Source organism: Enoplosus armatus, chromosome 2 (genome assembly GCF_043641665.1).
Source record: "Enoplosus armatus isolate fEnoArm2 chromosome 2, fEnoArm2.hap1, whole genome shotgun sequence".
NCBI classification, from domain to species: domain Eukaryota; kingdom Metazoa; phylum Chordata; class Actinopteri; order Centrarchiformes; family Enoplosidae; genus Enoplosus; species Enoplosus armatus.
The window spans coordinates 25,854,549-25,873,091 of NC_092181.1; the positions used below are offsets into that span (position 1 = coordinate 25,854,549).

The 18,543-nt window shown below is 43.4% G+C and overlaps 1 protein-coding gene across 1 annotated transcript in view; it reads right to left on the reverse strand.

The window, feature by feature from the left end:
* The window catches only part of cacna1ab (calcium channel, voltage-dependent, P/Q type, alpha 1A subunit, b), a 134,088-nt gene that overhangs the window by 37,326 nt on the left and 78,219 nt on the right, over window positions 1-18,543 (reverse strand). Inside the window, exons 18-31 of the mRNA XM_070919141.1 lie at window positions 18,239-18,306; window positions 17,788-17,894; window positions 16,910-16,930; window positions 15,617-15,770; window positions 12,712-13,304; window positions 11,402-11,709; window positions 10,304-10,436; window positions 10,030-10,159; window positions 9,281-9,340; window positions 8,893-8,999; window positions 8,028-8,030; window positions 3,541-3,552; window positions 1,002-1,101; window positions 157-317 (exon numbers count right to left, since the gene is read on the reverse strand). Coding sequence (XP_070775242.1) covers window positions 157-317; window positions 1,002-1,101; window positions 3,541-3,552; window positions 8,028-8,030; window positions 8,893-8,999; window positions 9,281-9,340; window positions 10,030-10,159; window positions 10,304-10,436; window positions 11,402-11,709; window positions 12,712-13,304; window positions 15,617-15,770; window positions 16,910-16,930; window positions 17,788-17,894; window positions 18,239-18,306 — 1,957 coding nt within the window. The remainder of the gene's footprint in view (window positions 1-156; window positions 318-1,001; window positions 1,102-3,540; window positions 3,553-8,027; window positions 8,031-8,892; window positions 9,000-9,280; window positions 9,341-10,029; window positions 10,160-10,303; window positions 10,437-11,401; window positions 11,710-12,711; window positions 13,305-15,616; window positions 15,771-16,909; window positions 16,931-17,787; window positions 17,895-18,238; window positions 18,307-18,543) is intronic.

The window sequence follows — 18,543 nt, forward strand, 5'->3', positions numbered from 1 at the left end:
GTTTCTGAGTGAAACATTTTAATAGTACAATAAAAATACTGACTGGCAATAAGTTGCTATACTGTAAATCAAAATAAAAACTAGACCCAACATGTTTCAGAACCAAAGAGTTTGAGTTTGGTATCGTTCACTGCGTGTTTGTGTTTCTGAACCAACCTGCAGTCGCGCTCAAACTCTTTGGATTCGTCCGTGCAGTAGAAGAATCTGCCCTTGAAGAGCTGCACGGCCACCACGGCGAAGATGAACATGAAGAGCATGTACACGATCAAGATGTTCAGCACATTCTTCAGAGAGTTGACCACACAGTCAAACACAGCCTGCGAGACAGAGACGGAGACAAACAGGCTGATTAACCACTATGACTACACAGCGGGATAACCTTCATATATCTCAAAATACTAAATGCATTCATGTAACCCTAAATGATCTTCACATGGGTACAGTACATACAGATATAATACATTTGAGATGTTGAGGTACGTTTTTCCCGCTTTGCCCTCGGCTGCCTTGTCTATGATTGCCAGAATTGTTTTACACAACCTCCAGAAAAAGAAAAGAAAGAAAAACTGCAGTTGTGCACAACCAGAAAGTTGGTCTGTAAACTGTAATGGACAGAATTTTACTGTTCGCCTTTCTTTTCTCCTCCTAATAAGCAACGTCGCCACATTTTGGGATCTCAGCAATTATTTGTCATCATAACAAATAAAGAAATAAATAAAAAAAAGGAGCACGTCATTATTCCAATAACTAGTTTTTACACAGAGACACAGTGTGAGCTCTGTCTCACTCCAAGGGCAGCATCCTTTAAGGAATTCTATGACACATGAGGGCTGCAAAAAAGCTGTTGTGTCCTCCAAATTCTTGCAAAAGAAGACTTTATTTCAGAGGAGCCTTTGAAATGACACAGGCCTTGTTCACTTGACGTGACTTATTCTAGAAAACTAAACTTCCTGTATGCAGCCCCTGAAGTGAGGTGCACTACAGACCTGCTGAGCCCCTACCTTTAACTTGGGGAGTCGTTTGATGGTCTTCAGAGGACGCAGCACTCTCAGCACACGAAGGGACTTGATCGTGCTGATGTCTTTGCCCTTGCTGCTCCCCCTAGAGGTCAGCCAAAGAACAACAACAAGAGAATTAGAGAGCAGAGTGGAGCAATTCATAAAGGGCTCTTACCGCACCCTCTGCTATTATCATCAACTGTTTTTAAAAAAAGGGGATGAGGTGGGGTGAGGGGGATGTCCTCAAAGTGGAATTATCTTAAACATAACCTCTATAGTGAAAGCAACACATGATTGGACACTTGCAGTAGTCTTGTATAAAAAAAGTACATTGCATCAGTGTGGACAATCAAAGCTCTTACAGTCTCTTCAAAGTGCACGTCAAACATGAAACCAGTGGGAGGGAGAGCGATTAGTTGCCTGACCGTTTGGTTTCATGGACATCAAAAGCGTCATCATCATCATTTATTATAATCTTCACCATTATACAATAGACATTCACTCATTCCATATCGACAGGCATCTCCCGGCAGAGTGCCCAGCCAAACCTCTTTCTTTCTTTTTCAGTGACACGCTGTTTGGTTCTTCGGAAGAAATGGGAGTTTTAGATGCGGAAACATGAAGTGTGAACTTTAAGTATTACATGGCTAGGATTATGTTGATATAATCCTGAATTTTTAAACACTAAATGAACGGATTCTGATATGTTTCACATAGCTTCCTTTCATCTAAATCCAGATTTCAGAAAATGTTTTTGGTATTTGCCTTCGGTCAGGACTGCAACCTGAATCGAAGGAGAGAAGTGCAGGAAACGGAGGCTATGCGAGACTCTTGGGACATGCGATGCCGTTTGCAGAACTACGACATCCCATGTCATAACACGAACAAACACGTTGCACCAATAACGTCAAACGAGCCATGAGAGCGACCGGAGGAAGCGCTTTAGGGCCGAATAGACAAACTCCTTCGGCCGTGTGTTATAATGCGCTTGTTTCCATAACTGAACATTCTGCTCATGATTTGTACGCCCATAAACCAATATCAGTGAGGAAAAATTGGGGTGTCAAGGGAGTAAATAGCCGAGTTGATCTTTACTGTAAGTGGATGGGCCATTTTCAAAAACACAAGGCAGGAGGCGCCTGGACGCCTGCCAAGCCTGAGCAGAGGAGAGGTCGTCCATCAAGGCTCGCTCTTTAACTATGAACTCAGTTCCCGTGGCAGAAAACGTAAGACAATTCAATTCAAGGCTGATTGATTGAGTCTAAGCCTTGGAAGTTCTATGTGTATGCATGTGAGGTTTGTGTGTGTGTGTGTGTGTGTGTGTGTGTGTGTGAGACTCAATCGATAATCAATAGGCCTTCCTCCTTTGAAGTTGAGTAAGACTGAGGTCTCTCTGTCAGAGTAGCTTGAGAGTATTAGAGTAAAGCCCTGTAAGGCCATAGGTGTGAGGAATTAAAAACATCCCTATGCACACACACACACACACACACACACACATGCTCACACTAGCGTAATAAGGGCAACAGCTCTTTGAGTCTCACGATTGACGTATGTAAAGTGCACTGTTTTAGCATCCTGTCACGCCTACTAAAATAAGTTTGACTGAAAGGTTCCTTAAATGGCAAATTACGGTGATACTCCACCCAAAAATCAATGTTTTTAGTATCAAACACTGAACACCTGTAGAACTAAAAGGTGGCTGTAAAAGGCTTCAGTGCTTTCGTCCTTCATTCAGCGCGGCAGCTGTTGAAAGCTTGGATTCATGTCCACAATGGAGGATTTCATGGTGAAAGAAAGTACACAGAAACCTCTCAAACTGCTCCTGCAGCAGTTACATAATACATTCTGCTGTTCATCCGTATGATCAGCATGTCCCTCATATAACACTGATACGCCGAAATACACGTCTGTCTCAATATCCACGCAGGACACTGTCTAAGACACAGCAGGCGTCCAGATGGCTCTGGGAAAGAAACGCAAAGTTGAACCTCGCTTAACTTAACGCCAGGCACTGCATTGGCCAATCAAATATGTCTAAAAAGTAGATTACTTTACAATGTGACCAGCCAAATTCTACTGTTATCTTACAATTCTTAAGCCAGAGATTAAAATGACTGCTGCCTCTTAGTATTCTTTATTTTCACCCGGGACAGCACATATTATTTAGTGACGTATCGAGCCTTTTAAGGGCATGACTGTTTGATAACCAAAATATTATAGAGACTGTGGGCGGAGTATCACTTTGACCCTAATTTTCAGATGTAAAATGTATGTAACATGGGGATTTTAAGCAGTAGATTAAACATTTGCATAAAGGGGAATCTTGGTAAAACCTGTGGGCATCAAATCAAAGCTATCGACGAAATGGTGTTTGGATGGTTTTCTGTGGCACGTGAAGAATAAGACAAGGTACGATACGGCGAGAATGAGTACGAACGATCAGAAGAACAAAGAAAGAAAGAGAGAGAAGCCAATTTGATCCGGTGGTGGAGAGCAGGGGACAGAGCGGAGGAGGAGGAGGAGGACAGAGGAAGAACTTTACCGGGTGGTGCTCCTGTGGAGTTTCACCGAAGGTGGGGACAGCGAGAGTCAGTGACAACGACAGAAAGAAAGACAGAGACAGAGACAGAAGAAGAAGAGGAGGAGGAGGAAGGGAAGGAGGGAGAGGGAAAAACACATAGAAAGACAGACACACATACACACACACAGAGACACACATTGATAGAGAAAGACCAACAAAGACACACACAAGACAAGAGAGAGGGGGTTTGGTAGAAACAGGAAAAAATACATCCATATGAGAGACAGACAAAGAAGGAAGGACAGCAAGATGGCCATACCTGCTTATAAACCCCCCCACCCGCTAACACACATGCTGTATAGACACTCAGATACACACATCACTCCCTCTCACTCAACCTCCCCCTCCCACACCCATCTCTTGTCTCCATGACGACTGGATGGGATGTCTACACACCCGTCTCCTAAATTTGCTATAAGATGAGTTGAGTTCTGCACACTGTTTTATAGCGTACATGGTACATCATGGCACCTCAGAGTTTTCAGTTGGATTATTTACTAACATCTTGTTCCATCATTCTTGACTAGACAGATCTTATTTATTTATTTATTTATTTCCTTTCTCTTGCATTTAATGTTGTCAACTTGCTTTTGTTTTGGACTGCAAAAGGTTTACATAAGCTAGCAAGTACAGTGCATTAATGTGGTCAAATGTGCTAATTTGATATGCATACAAAAGTAATGGGTAAAATTACCATTTGAATTTCCTAAATAACGAGATAACAATATAATCTGAAAAAGACTAAGATCAATTAAGTAAATCACCTTGCAGTATAACAGTTAAGGATTTACCTTTTATTCCATCAGAACTGCACATAACAATCATCTAACCAATAATTCTCTCTAACTTCTTGAGGTCTATAATAAGAGCATCCAGTCCCTGGTCGAGACTCTGGTTGTGCAAACCCTCCTTCCCTCCCGGCTGTCTTCTGCTGTGGCCTGCCGTGCTACCAGCTCTATGAAGAATTACCTTCACGGTTGGAAGAGGAAACTCAATTGCTGCATCCATTTACACCGATTCTTATCTTATCACACCGTAATGATCAATTAGACCAGGCCTACAGCACAAATTGCCCTCATTAGATCTGCAATCATCTAGTGGGATTTTATCAAAGCTCCTTTGCATGCACATCAGCACAGGGGAGGAAAAAGGCCGGTTCCAGGTTTTCTTGATATGTTAGAGCACATAGGCAAACACTCAGGATAGCCATCATGAGTGGAGACTCAAGAAACCAGGATTTGTGTGTATTGTCCCATACACACACATCATCATTAGAAAGCAAAGGCATTCTCATGGATTACTGCGACTGCATGCAGTCAGTATTTCATTCAACATTTATTTGGAGGATGAAGGGTGCCAGAAGCGCAATTATTGTGTTTATAACCCATGAAAACATGAAGCCATTGCACTCTGACCATGCTAAAACTCCTCTCTGTACAATGGTTCTGTGCAATGTACCGGCTTGGAAACGGTGTCATGCGTCACAGTGAGATTTTATAGGCGTGTGAGTGTGAAGCCTTCGCCCCCCTTAAGCAAAACTGAACTGTAGCTCAGCCCTGGAGCAGATGGAGGGAGCGATGAGGCAAAGAAGAAGAGATGGTGGAGAGGGAGGAAGGGTGGAGAGAAGAGGCAAAGGTGAGGGGGCCAATGGTTCCTAAAAGTGAACAGAAAGGGCAATTTGGAAAGTGAGAGGGGGCGAGAGAGGGGAGGAGAGAGGAGAAGGGAAGGGGACCGGTGAGGGAGGGGAGGAGACATCCTTATTTCGGCGGGGAGTCATGCTGTGGAGGGTGCAGCAGTGGAGCGATTTCCAACTTGTTTTGTTGTTATTTAGTTGTGCTAGTTATCCAATGTGATATTTAACTTTGATTGAACAATTTCACTTTGTTTATTCATCGTTATTTCAGTCTTTCTAGGAAACTGGACCTTGTGCTGCTTTGATGCTTTCAATCTCAAACTATTTTACAGCATGAGAAAAGTCCCATTAGGATAAAACATTTTTCAGTGTTTGTACCGGATGATTATTTCAATTTCCTCTTGTTTGCAGTTCTTGGTTCTGGTGCTACTGGTAGATCTGATACTGTACGTGCAGTAACAGTGAAAGGTTTAACCAAAGTATTACATCACTTTAAATTCATTCCACCTGTCTCCTGAAAGCTGGGCCTTAAAAACTTGTATGTGCACCTTCCCCTCCCTGCTTGCCGCTTGATTTACTTTTGCTGCTTTTTGCTTCCTTGAACGCTGCTCACTTTGCATTCAATACTGTCCAGTCGCTGATATGAGTTTGCTCAGTATGTAAGACATATACCAGTGGCTGTACATGATGTTGTTGGACAGAGTTATAGGTGCTGACAGCTCTTCTGCTTATCAAGGAAACACGTTAACCACATTAACATTGGCTGAGGTTTCTAGTTGTTGGAAGTGTGAACGCATAATAACAATGACATTCAGAACAAGACTATAACTTATATTTGCTATTAAAAACAGATCACGTGTGTTCAAACTGAGTGCGAAGTGAAGTCATAAAGACCGCTGGCTGTGGTGCAGAGCGGATCCCACATATGCTGTCCTGCTGCTCTAAAAGCTCACTCGCGCACCACAAGCGCATACATTATTGGCTGAAAATAGTTCCCAGCAAATGCACCTGTTTGAGTAAAGTTTGTTAAAAACTACAGCGCTCAGCTTGTTTTAGTAAAATACTTTTTGAAGATGAAACTATACATTTGTGACACGTTCTGAAAGATGTACATCTTAAGTAGAAACAAATGGGCCAAAGACAGGGCAGGCATGTGAGAAAGTACTGAGAGATGGACAAACACATTATTATCATTTGTTGACAGGGTGAACATCTACAGCTATTTGTGTCACTCATGTATTTCCATTGACTTTTTTATGCAACGGAGCCATCTCCAGAATTTGCTTTGCATTCAATCTGAACACACTTTGACAGCAGCTATTAGATCTAAGCTTCACAGAACACATTTAACTGGAATACATTCGTTGCCTGTGACTGACTCCGAACATCATTAACATAGTTCTGAGTGATGCAGTCTACTGCATCACAGGTGGTGTTCAGGTTCATGCTGTCACCAAGGCAGACATGCACTGGGCATCCACAGTGCTGAGGAGGATGCACACACAAGCTTCTTTCTCGCTCACTTACTCTTGTTTTGTTTTTGTTTTTCGCACACAAACACATTCAGTCCCGCCAGTTGCATATATCATACATATTTAATTCATATGTATTTATCTATACACTAGCTCAGCATAATAACAAATCATTCCTCCCACCACACCCTGCCCCAGCATGCCTCCCTCCTTCCCTCCCACGTTCAGTCTGACTTCCCCAGGTCGTGCAGAGGAAGGAGAGTTAAATACCTGAGCCTCCGGGTACGTTAACATGGTCAGAGCGACAGATGAGTATGTGTGTTTGTGTTTGAGTGTGTGTGGGGAAAAGAGAGCGAGGGGAACGAGGCGATGAGCCCTGGTGGTGTTCCTCCCTGTGGCGAACAGATAGCCTGGGCACTTAAAGGGTTAAAGGTGTCTGGGGCGCCCTCACCCCCACGGACTGACTGACAGGGCCCTCCAGCCTGGAGGACGGGGGAGGATGAAGAGGCGGGAGGCGGGGGTGTGGTTTTGTTGGAGGCAGGATGTTGGCTTTAATGGTTGTTGGAGAGGTGGGGTTGGGTGGGTGGGTGTGTGTTGTGGAGTTTGGAAGGGCAGGAGGGTTCATTACGGACTGTGGGGGTTATATTCAGACAAGGGTGGAGGTTGGGGTTGGGTGGCAAGCTAGGGAGCAATGTTGTTCCCAACATATAGCACAAAAATTCAAGACAGCTTGTCAATTTTCATTCTTTCTTTCTTTATTCAATTTAACTAAATCTACATAAAAACATTCGTTCTGCTTTTCCCTTCTATTAAATATTTTTAAGTCCTTTATGGTGCTACCAGCCAGGAACAAGGTCCCATAAATTCACGTATAAGCAGGGTGAGCGCCATGAGACTTCTTCTTGTCCTTTCTGGCAGGAAACACTGGACGTACAAATTTTGCATGAACAGCTTGGAGTTGGAGCAAGTTAACAAAATGTAGCCAAAATAGAGAAGCAGCTGAAGTAAAACTCCCCTCTCTGTTCGCTGAAGCATAGAGATGGTTTGGAGAGTTTGACTAAGAGCACTGAAAGCGATTCAATATTCCCTTGCTCTCTCTTTGCTGTATGTTAGGAATGAAAGGGTTCTAAGGACGATAGAAATCGGGTAGATGTAGAATGCAGAATGTGATGATACATAGGAGGAAGGGCTCTTATGAAAAGAGGGAGTTGAAAGGTATACGGAAGGAGGTGAAGGAAGGAACCAAAGCTGTGGAGGGCCTGGGGGGGGAGCGTTGGTAAGCAAAGGTTTGAGGGATCAAAGTAAGGGCTTTAGATGCAAGAAAAGAGGAAGGGATGACTCACGGCCTGGTTGGTGGAAATATCAGAGCGGCATGAATTGGCAAATAGGGAAGAGGAGCAGGGAAGATTGGGAAAAGAAAATGTTGAGAAGGAGCAGGTGGTACTTTATTTAAGGTCAGACAGTAAAGGGGATGATGTTTGGGATAGGTTTTGAGGTGATTGTTTCAGGGGTTTGTGGTGGGTGAAAGGTGGGTGAAGACAGTGTGACTACACTCTAAAAATTGAAAATTTCACTTTCAGCTCTTTAGGGTTCCTCACTTGGAACTACAGGAGAACCAAAAAGTTAAGACGTTTGTGAAACTACTGCAATAATTGTTTCGAAAGGAGTACCTCAGGGTACCCTCTGAGGTTCCCCAAAGATTGAAAAATGTCAGGTGGAGCCCTTTTCCTTTTTAGAGTGTAGGTTGGTGGTTGGTGAAAATAATTCAGTTAATGATTACAGGCGGTTGTCCAGATGAAGGTGGCGATGAAACATAGAGAAAGACCTGCTGATACGATACCACGTGTGATGATGACCAATGAGGAAACAGAGATGGAAATGGAGAAAGGGTAGACTGCAGGAGGGAGGGAGATAAAGATAAAGACAATGCCAAAAGAAAGACAGGACCAGGACAGACAGAAAACAATAAACAAAGGAAAGACCAAGGACAAAGAAGAACAGAGTAGATATATGACGAGGACTGGAGGTGATGATTTCTGAAGTAGAGAAGGCTGAGAAAATAGAAGAGAAAGATCAGCATTGCCTGGTGTATCGGACGCACAAGGCTGGGCGACAAGGGTCTTTCTGAGGATGGTGGAATGTGTGTGTGTGTGTGTGGGTGGTGGAGATGATGGAGAGGAGGGTGGGGTGGGGTGGGGGGGCACTTACGTGAAGGCGAAGGCCACCAGAGCACCACTAACCACTATAAAGTCCAGAATGTTCCACAAGTCGCGGAAGTAGGAGCCCTGGTGGAGAAACAAGCCCAGCACCACCATCTGAAAGACACAGAGTACACACTCAATACAACACACAAACTCACACATACACATGTACTAACAAACATATAGTAGTTCAAACAACACACTCACACACGAGTCAGCGCATTTCAAAGAGCACAGGCACACAAATACACAAAACACACTCGTAGGCACACGAACATCAATGTCAACACACACAAAAGAAGACAAAAGCAAAAAGCACAATCATAAAATTATGCAAAAACAAATTAGTCAATACACACACACACACACACACACACACAGTGATACGTTGTTACCTTGATCAACATTTCAAACGTGAAGACGCCTGTGAAAACGTAGTCAAAATAACGCAGCACCTGCAGAGCAACACAACACCATGAGATATAATTATCAGATTAGAGAGAAACTGGGGGGGGGGGGGGCAGACATATGAATGAGTGAGGGGGAAAAAAAAAAGAAGAAACAGAGCAGGAGAGATTAACAACAAGAGAGAAAGAGACAATAGATACCAACCAGAGCCTAATCCTAAACCTAATCTTAATCCTGTTTTCATTTTCTATTTTCAAATTTCCATGTCACAACATATATTTGTCATATCCAATTTCCCTTTTCAGTGTCTCTCTCTGATGAATATAAGAGTAAAATTATTCACACTCTCTTTTTAAAATGTTTCGTTTCCCCTATATTTTCCACCCCTTAGCTACATTTACATTTAGTGTAATAATAAACAACATTATAACAACAACAGTTCGTAAAAAAGATCACTGACTGCTATAACACATCTGTGGAAAAGAAATGTCACAGCGCTGCTTTCATTAAAAGTTTCATGCTAAAAAAGACAGTAAGTGGGCTTTGAGAGGAGCGTTCACTTTGAAAACGTGATCCTAACCTAAACTAAGACCGAGGCTTATCCCTAGACCAACCTCTGTAATATTGAAAATTGTGTCCTCAGTTCGGAAGATTTTTCTTCATATCCTTGGGGGACACTTTATTTTCAAAAGGATGTAGAGACACACATTCACAAACACACAGAGCGATGTCTCACATTGTTTCGTGGCGAGTCAGGCCAGACGGGGTCCTCTGCAGCGAGGGCAATGCTGCTCATGGCGATGACAGACAGGATGCTGAACTCAAAATACTTCAGAGTCAGAATGTAGTGACAGCACTTCCGAAACCTGATGCAAACACACGGACGCATACACAAGTTGACGCACAAAAAAAGCACACAAAACAAACTGTTTAAACATTTCATATTCAATAACTATGTCCTCAATAAGGTGTTTGACCAAGGTTTTACACACACACACACAAATACTCACGGGTTGGTGGTGGACATAATGAAGCAGGAGCTGTAAGGAGGCATGGGTTTGGGGCCGTCTTCATCTCCTTCCTCGTCCTCCTCCTCCTTCTTCTCCTCGCTCTTCTTCTGGTCGGTGTTGGCGTTCTTGTTCACTGAGCAAAACAAAGAGAAAACAGAGGAGGAGGAGTGGACAGACAGGCAGACAGACAGACAGACAGACAGAAAGAGGTCAGCTTCACCAGAGCAAGACAGTAAACTCATGAAACACATCCACCGGCATTGTTTCAAGAAAAGAACTGAATGAGACTGGATTCACACCAGTATTAGCCAGTGCCACCGATTTCACAGGCCGAAGTTCATTTAGTCTTCATGGGGAGCACTACTCAGTGTGTGAAAGCAGTTGTATAATGTCTGCTGTGGCCCCCAGAGTGCCTTTGTCAAGTGAGAAAATTAGTCAAGTGACACTACACATGTATCTCTGCTTGTAGAGGAGATGGAGTTTGAAAGATGTGGACATTTACCAGTCGGGGAGGGTCTAACGAAAGACTATATTAAAGAGAAACTGTAGGATCCAGTGTTTGTAGCTTGGGCGATACTTGGGACTAAAAGTCAGGATATATATTTTGGTCTCTGCTGAATCAAATGTGATCATCTGCCTCTTGAAATGCCCCCCAACCTGATGGAAATACAATACTAAATTGCGTGAGTATTCCTTTAAGATAGTTTGTGCAGCAATTATAAGACCAAAGGTACAGCACAGTTGCAATTGTGACAAATGCAATTTGTTACTCAGTTTGCCATTTAATATTTTATCAGAAGAATATATCTACAAGGATTGAGATACCACTTCTTAATGTCCTTAGTAGCAGACAATGGGAAATACATAACAGACTTATGCCAGATTATAGGCCAAAATATTCATGCTACCATAGTCATTTGAAAATGCTCCTTTTCGAAGGACATTTATTGTGGTTCATGACCCGAACCCCTAAATCCTGAATGTAAATGGTCCACTGAACTCTGGAAATGTAGTGTTGGGTAGGACAGAATCGCTGTGGTAGGGCCAAGGTATTGGGACAAGGCCTTAATCTCACAAATCCACATGACAAATGCTCACCTTGCAGGATGGCGTTGGTGGAGGGGTAGGGGTAGACAGGTGGCATGTCTATCTTTGTGTACTCTGGTTTGGCCATGCTGGTCAGGATCAGGCTGTCCATGCTGTGGAGCAGGGTGTGGGTGTCGGCGTCACGGCAGTTCAGCAGGTTGTTGACGTGGTCGGGATGGTCGGGGTGATCCGGTGGGAGGGCGTAAGGGTGCTCACGGGCACTGGCCAGCTTGCTGTTGTTGCGGAAGTTGTCCAGGTCCTCGTTGTACTGCTGTATGGGTCGTGTGGTGGAGAGGCTGGGACAGGTGCTGTGGTGCTCCCTGATGAAGGAGAGGGGGGAATATACAGTTTAACTATTACCTACCACAAACTGGGGAACCTGAAATGTGCTTAACACCTTTCACCCGACGATGTAGTCATGCTAGGATAAGGCAACACAATATTAGCCTCTTAATGCCTTTATTTGACTGATGTCGGGCACTGGGAAGGAAAATTAGCTTTAGGCACAGCAATTTATTATATGTTCTGTATGTGTAGTCCATGTAGTGTGTCATATTGGAAACTGACTGCATATATGTCATCTCACCATGACCAAAAGACTCTTACGTCTTGTTTTGATGATCCTCGCCTAGTTTGTCTAAAATGTGCTCTGCGTGACTTTGGACGCCATTAATGTTGACATTCCTGAGGTTGTCACTGGAGCTTCTGCCCAATCTCCTTTCTATGTCATCAGGTTGAGAAAGACTTGCTTGTTGGCAGAACCTTTTCTTTTTTAACTGCATACTCTACAAGAAATCTGAAATCTTTGTCAGTTATCCAATTAGAGCTAGACAGATGGCCTCTAAAGGATGCCGCACCTCTAACACGGAAACTTCAAAATTAAAGTACATCAGAAAATGTAACATAAACACATCACACAGGATAGAATCTAAAACCCTGATATTAAAGACTGCTAATACAGTTCAAAAACTAGAAAACCTTCATTGAATAACTATAAAAACGACTATAAAAAACTGTCTAATGCTAAAATCTTAATTCATACCCCTCAGCTGAAAGCATCACCAACCATGAAAGACCAACATTTGACCGCATCATCTCCGCAGTCTGATCCCAGCAGAAATTTAAGTGCAACCAATTTGTGACGAGCTACCAGGCAGCCAATCGCAAGCGGCTAAAGAGCTCTAAATGTTCTCGGAAAGTTACTGGCCGGAGTGTCAGGTCGCTTCCTGATTTCTTAGCCAAAGACAACCTTAACTGGCTTTTAATGCTTGTCAGGTTGTAATTTGAGACACACAGAGAAAATAAACCCTTCCTTCACTCACTTTCTGGTGCGATGCCCTCGGCTCCTCTCCTGGTTTCCGTGGCGATGCCGTCTCGTCTTCCGTCCCTCCCCTTCCTCGCCTTTCTCCCCCTCTCCCTCCGTCCCCCTGGATCTGTGTCTCCTGCCTTCGTCCCCCTCCTTGGCAGCCCTGCGGTGCTGCCGGGACCTCTTGTGTTCATTGTTCCCCTCTACCCCCTCGCTCTGATGGGGAGACACGCTGCGAGCCTCCCTGCCTTCCCTGTTTCTGTGCCGGTGGCCCCGGTGGCTTCTGTGGCTGTGCCTTCCCTCCCCCTGCTGGCCCTCCACGTTGCCCAGAGACGTGCAGCTAAAGCCACGCTCCAGGCGAGTCTCCGCCGGCTGGCCTCTCTCTCCACCATCTGGCCCATTGACTTTCTGGTGATGGTGGTGGTGGTGATAGTAGTGGGCGGCTCTGCGCTGGTGGTCGATGTCCTGGTGCCGGTACTCCTGGTCCAGAGGCAGCTCACCAGGTTGAGTCTTGTTGGTGTTGTTGTTGCGGTTGTCCTGCGGGTTGACCACCAGCGGCCGGTCCAGGTGGGTCTTCATATCACCACGTCCTTTCCGTGGGTAGGACACCTGGGTCGGGGTAATAGCGTAGCAGATGGCGTCAGTGGGTGCTGCTAAAACTTCACATACACTTCAAAAGGATCACGGAAAGACACATTTTCGTATTTACCTTAAGCGTTATCTAGTCATGCATAATAGTAATAAGTTCAATTCAACTATGTCCAATGGAAAAACAATGTCCCTAGTATTTACTGGTTAATGGCTTCACAATTTTTAATGAAAACGGTTCACAATGTCTTCTGTGGATTATCCACAGTAACCATGACATTGTTTCTAGAAAGACATATGCATTTGACTTTTTCAAATAAAACTTGTCAAATCTTTGAAAACCACAAATGAAATTCTATTGACTTCCATTCTGTTAGGGTGGCAGCAGAAATATGACGGCTAATCTCAGAACCTGAGCACAGAAATGAACTTATCTGCACGGAAATTGCAATAAACTGTATCTGTTGGTGATTTGGGTGAACTGACCCTTTAAGGCCAGATCACAAAATCATAACTTTGATCATAACTTCAAGCATTCGCGCACTACTGTAACTTACTCTCTCTTGCCCAGGTGAGCCTGTTATTCACTAATTGTCACATGTACATAAATGTTGTACATACGACAGTTTTTTAAAATTCCTGAGGAGATGATGACGTTATGGTTTCAGTAAAGGTGGCTATTCAGATGGCAGGAATATCCGGAAGAAGCCCCACTGCAAAAATGGACTACAATGTGTAGGTGAAATATTTACGTTGGTTGAGCATTTCAAACTTGTTTATAGTACTGAAAGACAAAAAAAAAGCAAAACCACATATCTGCAACAATGAAGGAAACTGTTCTTATTTCCTCATTGACTTTCATGCATATTTGTATCCGTGTAGCCGGGTTCAGGGAGCAGAAGCTCACCAAACTCATATCACAGTTGCATTTACACGGTTTTGGTGTTGCAGTAGCAGTTAACTTCAAGCTGGCACAAAGGACACAGCATAGGCCAACACAGAACAACCTTAATTCAGGCAGTTTATACTTAACTTACGTCTCAGTTTACCCAGAATAAACCCAGAATTTGCAACACATCGCCCCCCACCCTGTTGCCTCCCCTGAGCCACAGATATACACAGTCTCGGCAAACAGTCCACCATTTTTGGCTTCACGTGAGCAATTTGAAAATCAAAAATTGTCATAAATCTTTCCAGAACCACAAAATGGCAAACAGCTCCAGCTGTGAATACACAGTTGGCCGAGCCATATCCAGTCGACTCCTGATCATCTTCTTTTTTGAAGTGCATCACACTTCGACCCACTCCACTTTTTGAGTGGGGCACTGCCTTCTTTGGGTACAGCTCTGGATTTCTCTGCATGCCCCACTTTAATAATGCATTGCTCCCAAGCACGCAGCTTCAAGCCGTCCCATATAGCAGCGGAAAGCGCAATAATAACACTCTTACACAGGCTTAAAGGGACATTACACCCTGGAATCAAAGCATCTGTGAGATCACGACACATTACATACAGATGTGCTGAAATGTAATGTAATGTACATGGAAGTGTGCTCTGTGTCGCCTGTATCCACAACTTCACACTTCAACATCACTGCAGCAATGTGAGGAGTTACAGGTCAGCAGGATTTTCATCTGATATTAAATCGCTTTTTGACTGCTGATCTTTCTTCACAACAACATAGCAAAGCAGCGGTGACATGGCAGGCAACCAGTTTTCAATATGTGGAAAGTTGATTCATAGAAAAGCTGAAAAATGCCAAATGGAAGTGTCTTAACAAAGAAACTTCAGTGTCACTGTCAATACCATTAATGGGGATCAAGTTAAATGGATGTACGATTTTAGACCAAGATCATCTTACTGTATTTACAGTGGAACAAGGACGAAATTCACCTCAGGACTTTAGGAAAACCTTTGCAGTAATCCAGCTCGAGGGGAACAGTTGACCAACACTTCACGGCTATTTTGTCCTTAAAATGTTGGAACCTGGTTGCAATATATTGAGAATATATATATATACTTTCTGGACCATGTGCTTGGGTAATTTGATATTACCGTTAATATTTAATATCAAATGTGCATCCCATCACTTCCACTTTTTCCAAATTCAAATTTCAATTGACATCCAAGAGTTGTTAATTCGCTGAGAAAGTGAAGAGAAATGATTTGAAGTGACGACTTAACATGGGTGATCATGTCCCTTTAAGTGGTTAAAATATCCAATCATATCACTCCACACACACATTTCAACAAATATTCACCATATATATCAGGAGTACACTGCATATATATGTGTATACGTGTGTCTTTTTTATGGGGGGGGGGTCCTCACCTCCTCTCCCTCCCCTCCCACCTTCCAGTCCTCCTGCTCCAGCTCGTTGTAGAGCGCCTCGCGGCTCGTCATCAAGTTCTGTCGGCGGATCTCGCTCGTTCTCTGCTCCCACACTGACTTGTTGCCCTTGATGTGGTTCTTCTGCTGCTCCTTACTGAGATGTTGATGAAGGAGTAAAAAGGGAGAGACGGTGATGGCGAAGAGGGTGAGGAAGACAGGAGGATGGCAGATGGAGGAGGGTGAGATAGAGAGAATTAGACATTTTAGGATGGAACCGTAAGATCCCTGTGGGGAATTAGCAGCAACATTGAGTAGTAACAGTATAAAGAAAGATCTTCAATACAAAATAAAGCAAATGTGGCTATAAAAGTATACTCAATCTGCAATTTCAATGTAGGAGCATATAACAGTAAGTTGAACATGTGAATGAAGGAAGCATGAGCTGTGAGCACTGTCAAGAAGACATGGCCGAGACACAGAAAAGCAGAATGAAAACACCTTGAACTGTGTGAGAAATTGAACAATGGCATCCTTAGAGCTCCAGTCTCACTAGCAGTGTTTTCACATTGAATATGAATTACACTGTCTCCTGCTTAATGGAGTGTTTGTGAGTATCCGATCATGTTTTTTTTGCAGTTTTTGTTCCAGAAATTACATTTGGAAAAGTGGGATTCATAATGGCTGATGTTCTCTTTGACTGCAGCAGTACCAGCTCTTGTGTTCTAGGTTGCGAGTCTTGAGAGTTTCTATCAGGGATGTATTAAGAGAGCTGGATACGACGACGCCACTCAGCCCTGCCGCCAAGTTTGTCCCAGAGGCCAACTGTGGTACTGCACCAAAACAGTCCCCTGCAGGACTCCAACATGGCCCCCTGTATCCAGTTCTTGTAATATATCCGTGGTTCCTCTCTATCTATCTTCATGGCGTCTGTTAGAGTAAGTCAGCCCTAAAAGTGTCCAGTAAACCCAGTTTAACCCAAGGAGTTTTCTGTTGGCTCGTGCATCATGTTTTGCTGCCATGGAGGAAGTAAAATCACAAAGAATGGAAGCGAGTGGATAGCGCCTTTTGACATCTTTAACGCAGACTGGGGACAGAGTCTGTCAGGAAGCCAAGAGGACAACAATGTCTCAGAATGTTTTAGAAGATGTCGAGTCCAAAAAAGTGAGAATGAGAAATCTTAACAGATCTTTCACTTGTCCCAAAACCAACTGGTTCCAAGCTCTTGACAGAAGAGTTTGTGAGAATGTGACCGAAAACAAAGTGAAGGAGTGTCACCATGTTGTGTTACTGTACCAGAGCTGTTCATCTGAAAGGCTTTAAAAATCACAAAACAGTTGAATCAACCGGTTAATGCTGATTGCCATGATGCCTACTGCTGCTCACCTACCCAGTCTTTCTCTTTTCATACAAAACACATGTGAAACATACAGTAAAAACACACTGTTCTGTGATTGAAAGGAAGCTTATGAGCTTATGTCCCAGGCTTTAAAACACACGATTTAGATTCCATAACTAGAAATCATCCACACCCCTGTTACAGTAAACGACTGACATGTTAGTGTCTAATTGACAAGCACAAACCACCACCTTCTAATCTAGCCATCAAAGGCTCGCCACGACGACTGAAGAGTCCGGTGACTTCTAAAGAGCAGCAGGGGTTTTTTTTTGTGAGCATCATTTTGATGTGTCCTATTGTCAGCGTTTCTGCTGCCAGGAGCAGATTTTACAGACTGTCCGCCTCTCGCTCTTCTTCACTTCACAAAGCCCTGAATCTGTTCCTTTCACTCTCAGAACAATCGCTTAATCATGTTTTAGAGGATGAGAACGGGGAGAGTGTGATGGTGGGTGTGTGTGTGTGTGTGTGTGTGTGTGTGTGTGCATCACGTGTACATGAATGCCTGCCAATCAGAAATGTTAGCAAAGACAGATTTGAGAAAGAAAGTGATTTCTGTGTGTGTGCTAAGAGAGACTTTTGTGTGTGTGTGTGTGTGTGTGTGTGCGACAAACTATTTTGTATATCAGTGTGTGCATGTGCAATGTGTATTTTGTGTTCATGCAGAGTATGTGTACTCATGTATTTGCATATATACAGTATATATATATGGATTTATGTGAGTGTTAGATGAGTGTGTGCACATGTTGTGTGTGTGTGTGTGAGTGTGTGTACTCACGCAGCAATAGACAGGTTGGCTGCTGACAGCGGGCTGACCTCTGCCACCTCCTTAGCCTTCTGCATTGCTGTCTTCTGATTGGCTGCTTCCTCCTGTTCTTCCTCGTCCTATCGGAGAAGAAGACAATCATCGCACAAAATAATAAACATAATAAACATAACAAAAAGAGCAACTTAGAAAAAAAAAGCCATGTGATATCAAGTCAGTTTGGATGTTTCTCAATTAAATACCGCAAATTAAATTTTGAAATAATTTCAAGACAATATCATAATCTGACTTCCTGGTGTTTTCAACATTTCACAGATTAATTAAGGATCTGCAACTACAGGTCAAAACAAAAGGTTGTTGTTTGTTTCAGAAGATATCTTTCATGAGTTATAATATATTTATTTTTCACTCATTTTCCTTAAAATGAGGGGGAGAATGTGTGTTTTCTAGTTTGGTCCTGTACCTTGGTGAGCTCCTGGGCGTTGGCCAGATTGTCGACAGCGATGGCCAAGAAGACGTTAAGCAGAGTGTCTGTGGTGGCAGACGTTAAGGAGAAATATTGACGCAAGGACAACCAGAGAGGAAGCTCACGGTTTCTCAGAGTCGAGAGGAAAAGAGAGATGTTGGGTCGCAGATACAGGAAAGTCGGAGGGAAGGCGGGAAGTGGAATTATATTCTTTAAATGCGTGGAGCTCAAATGGAGAGGAAGAAGGAAGACACAAGTCATCATCTACGTTTCATCATCATTCTCATGGCCGCTCATGTACG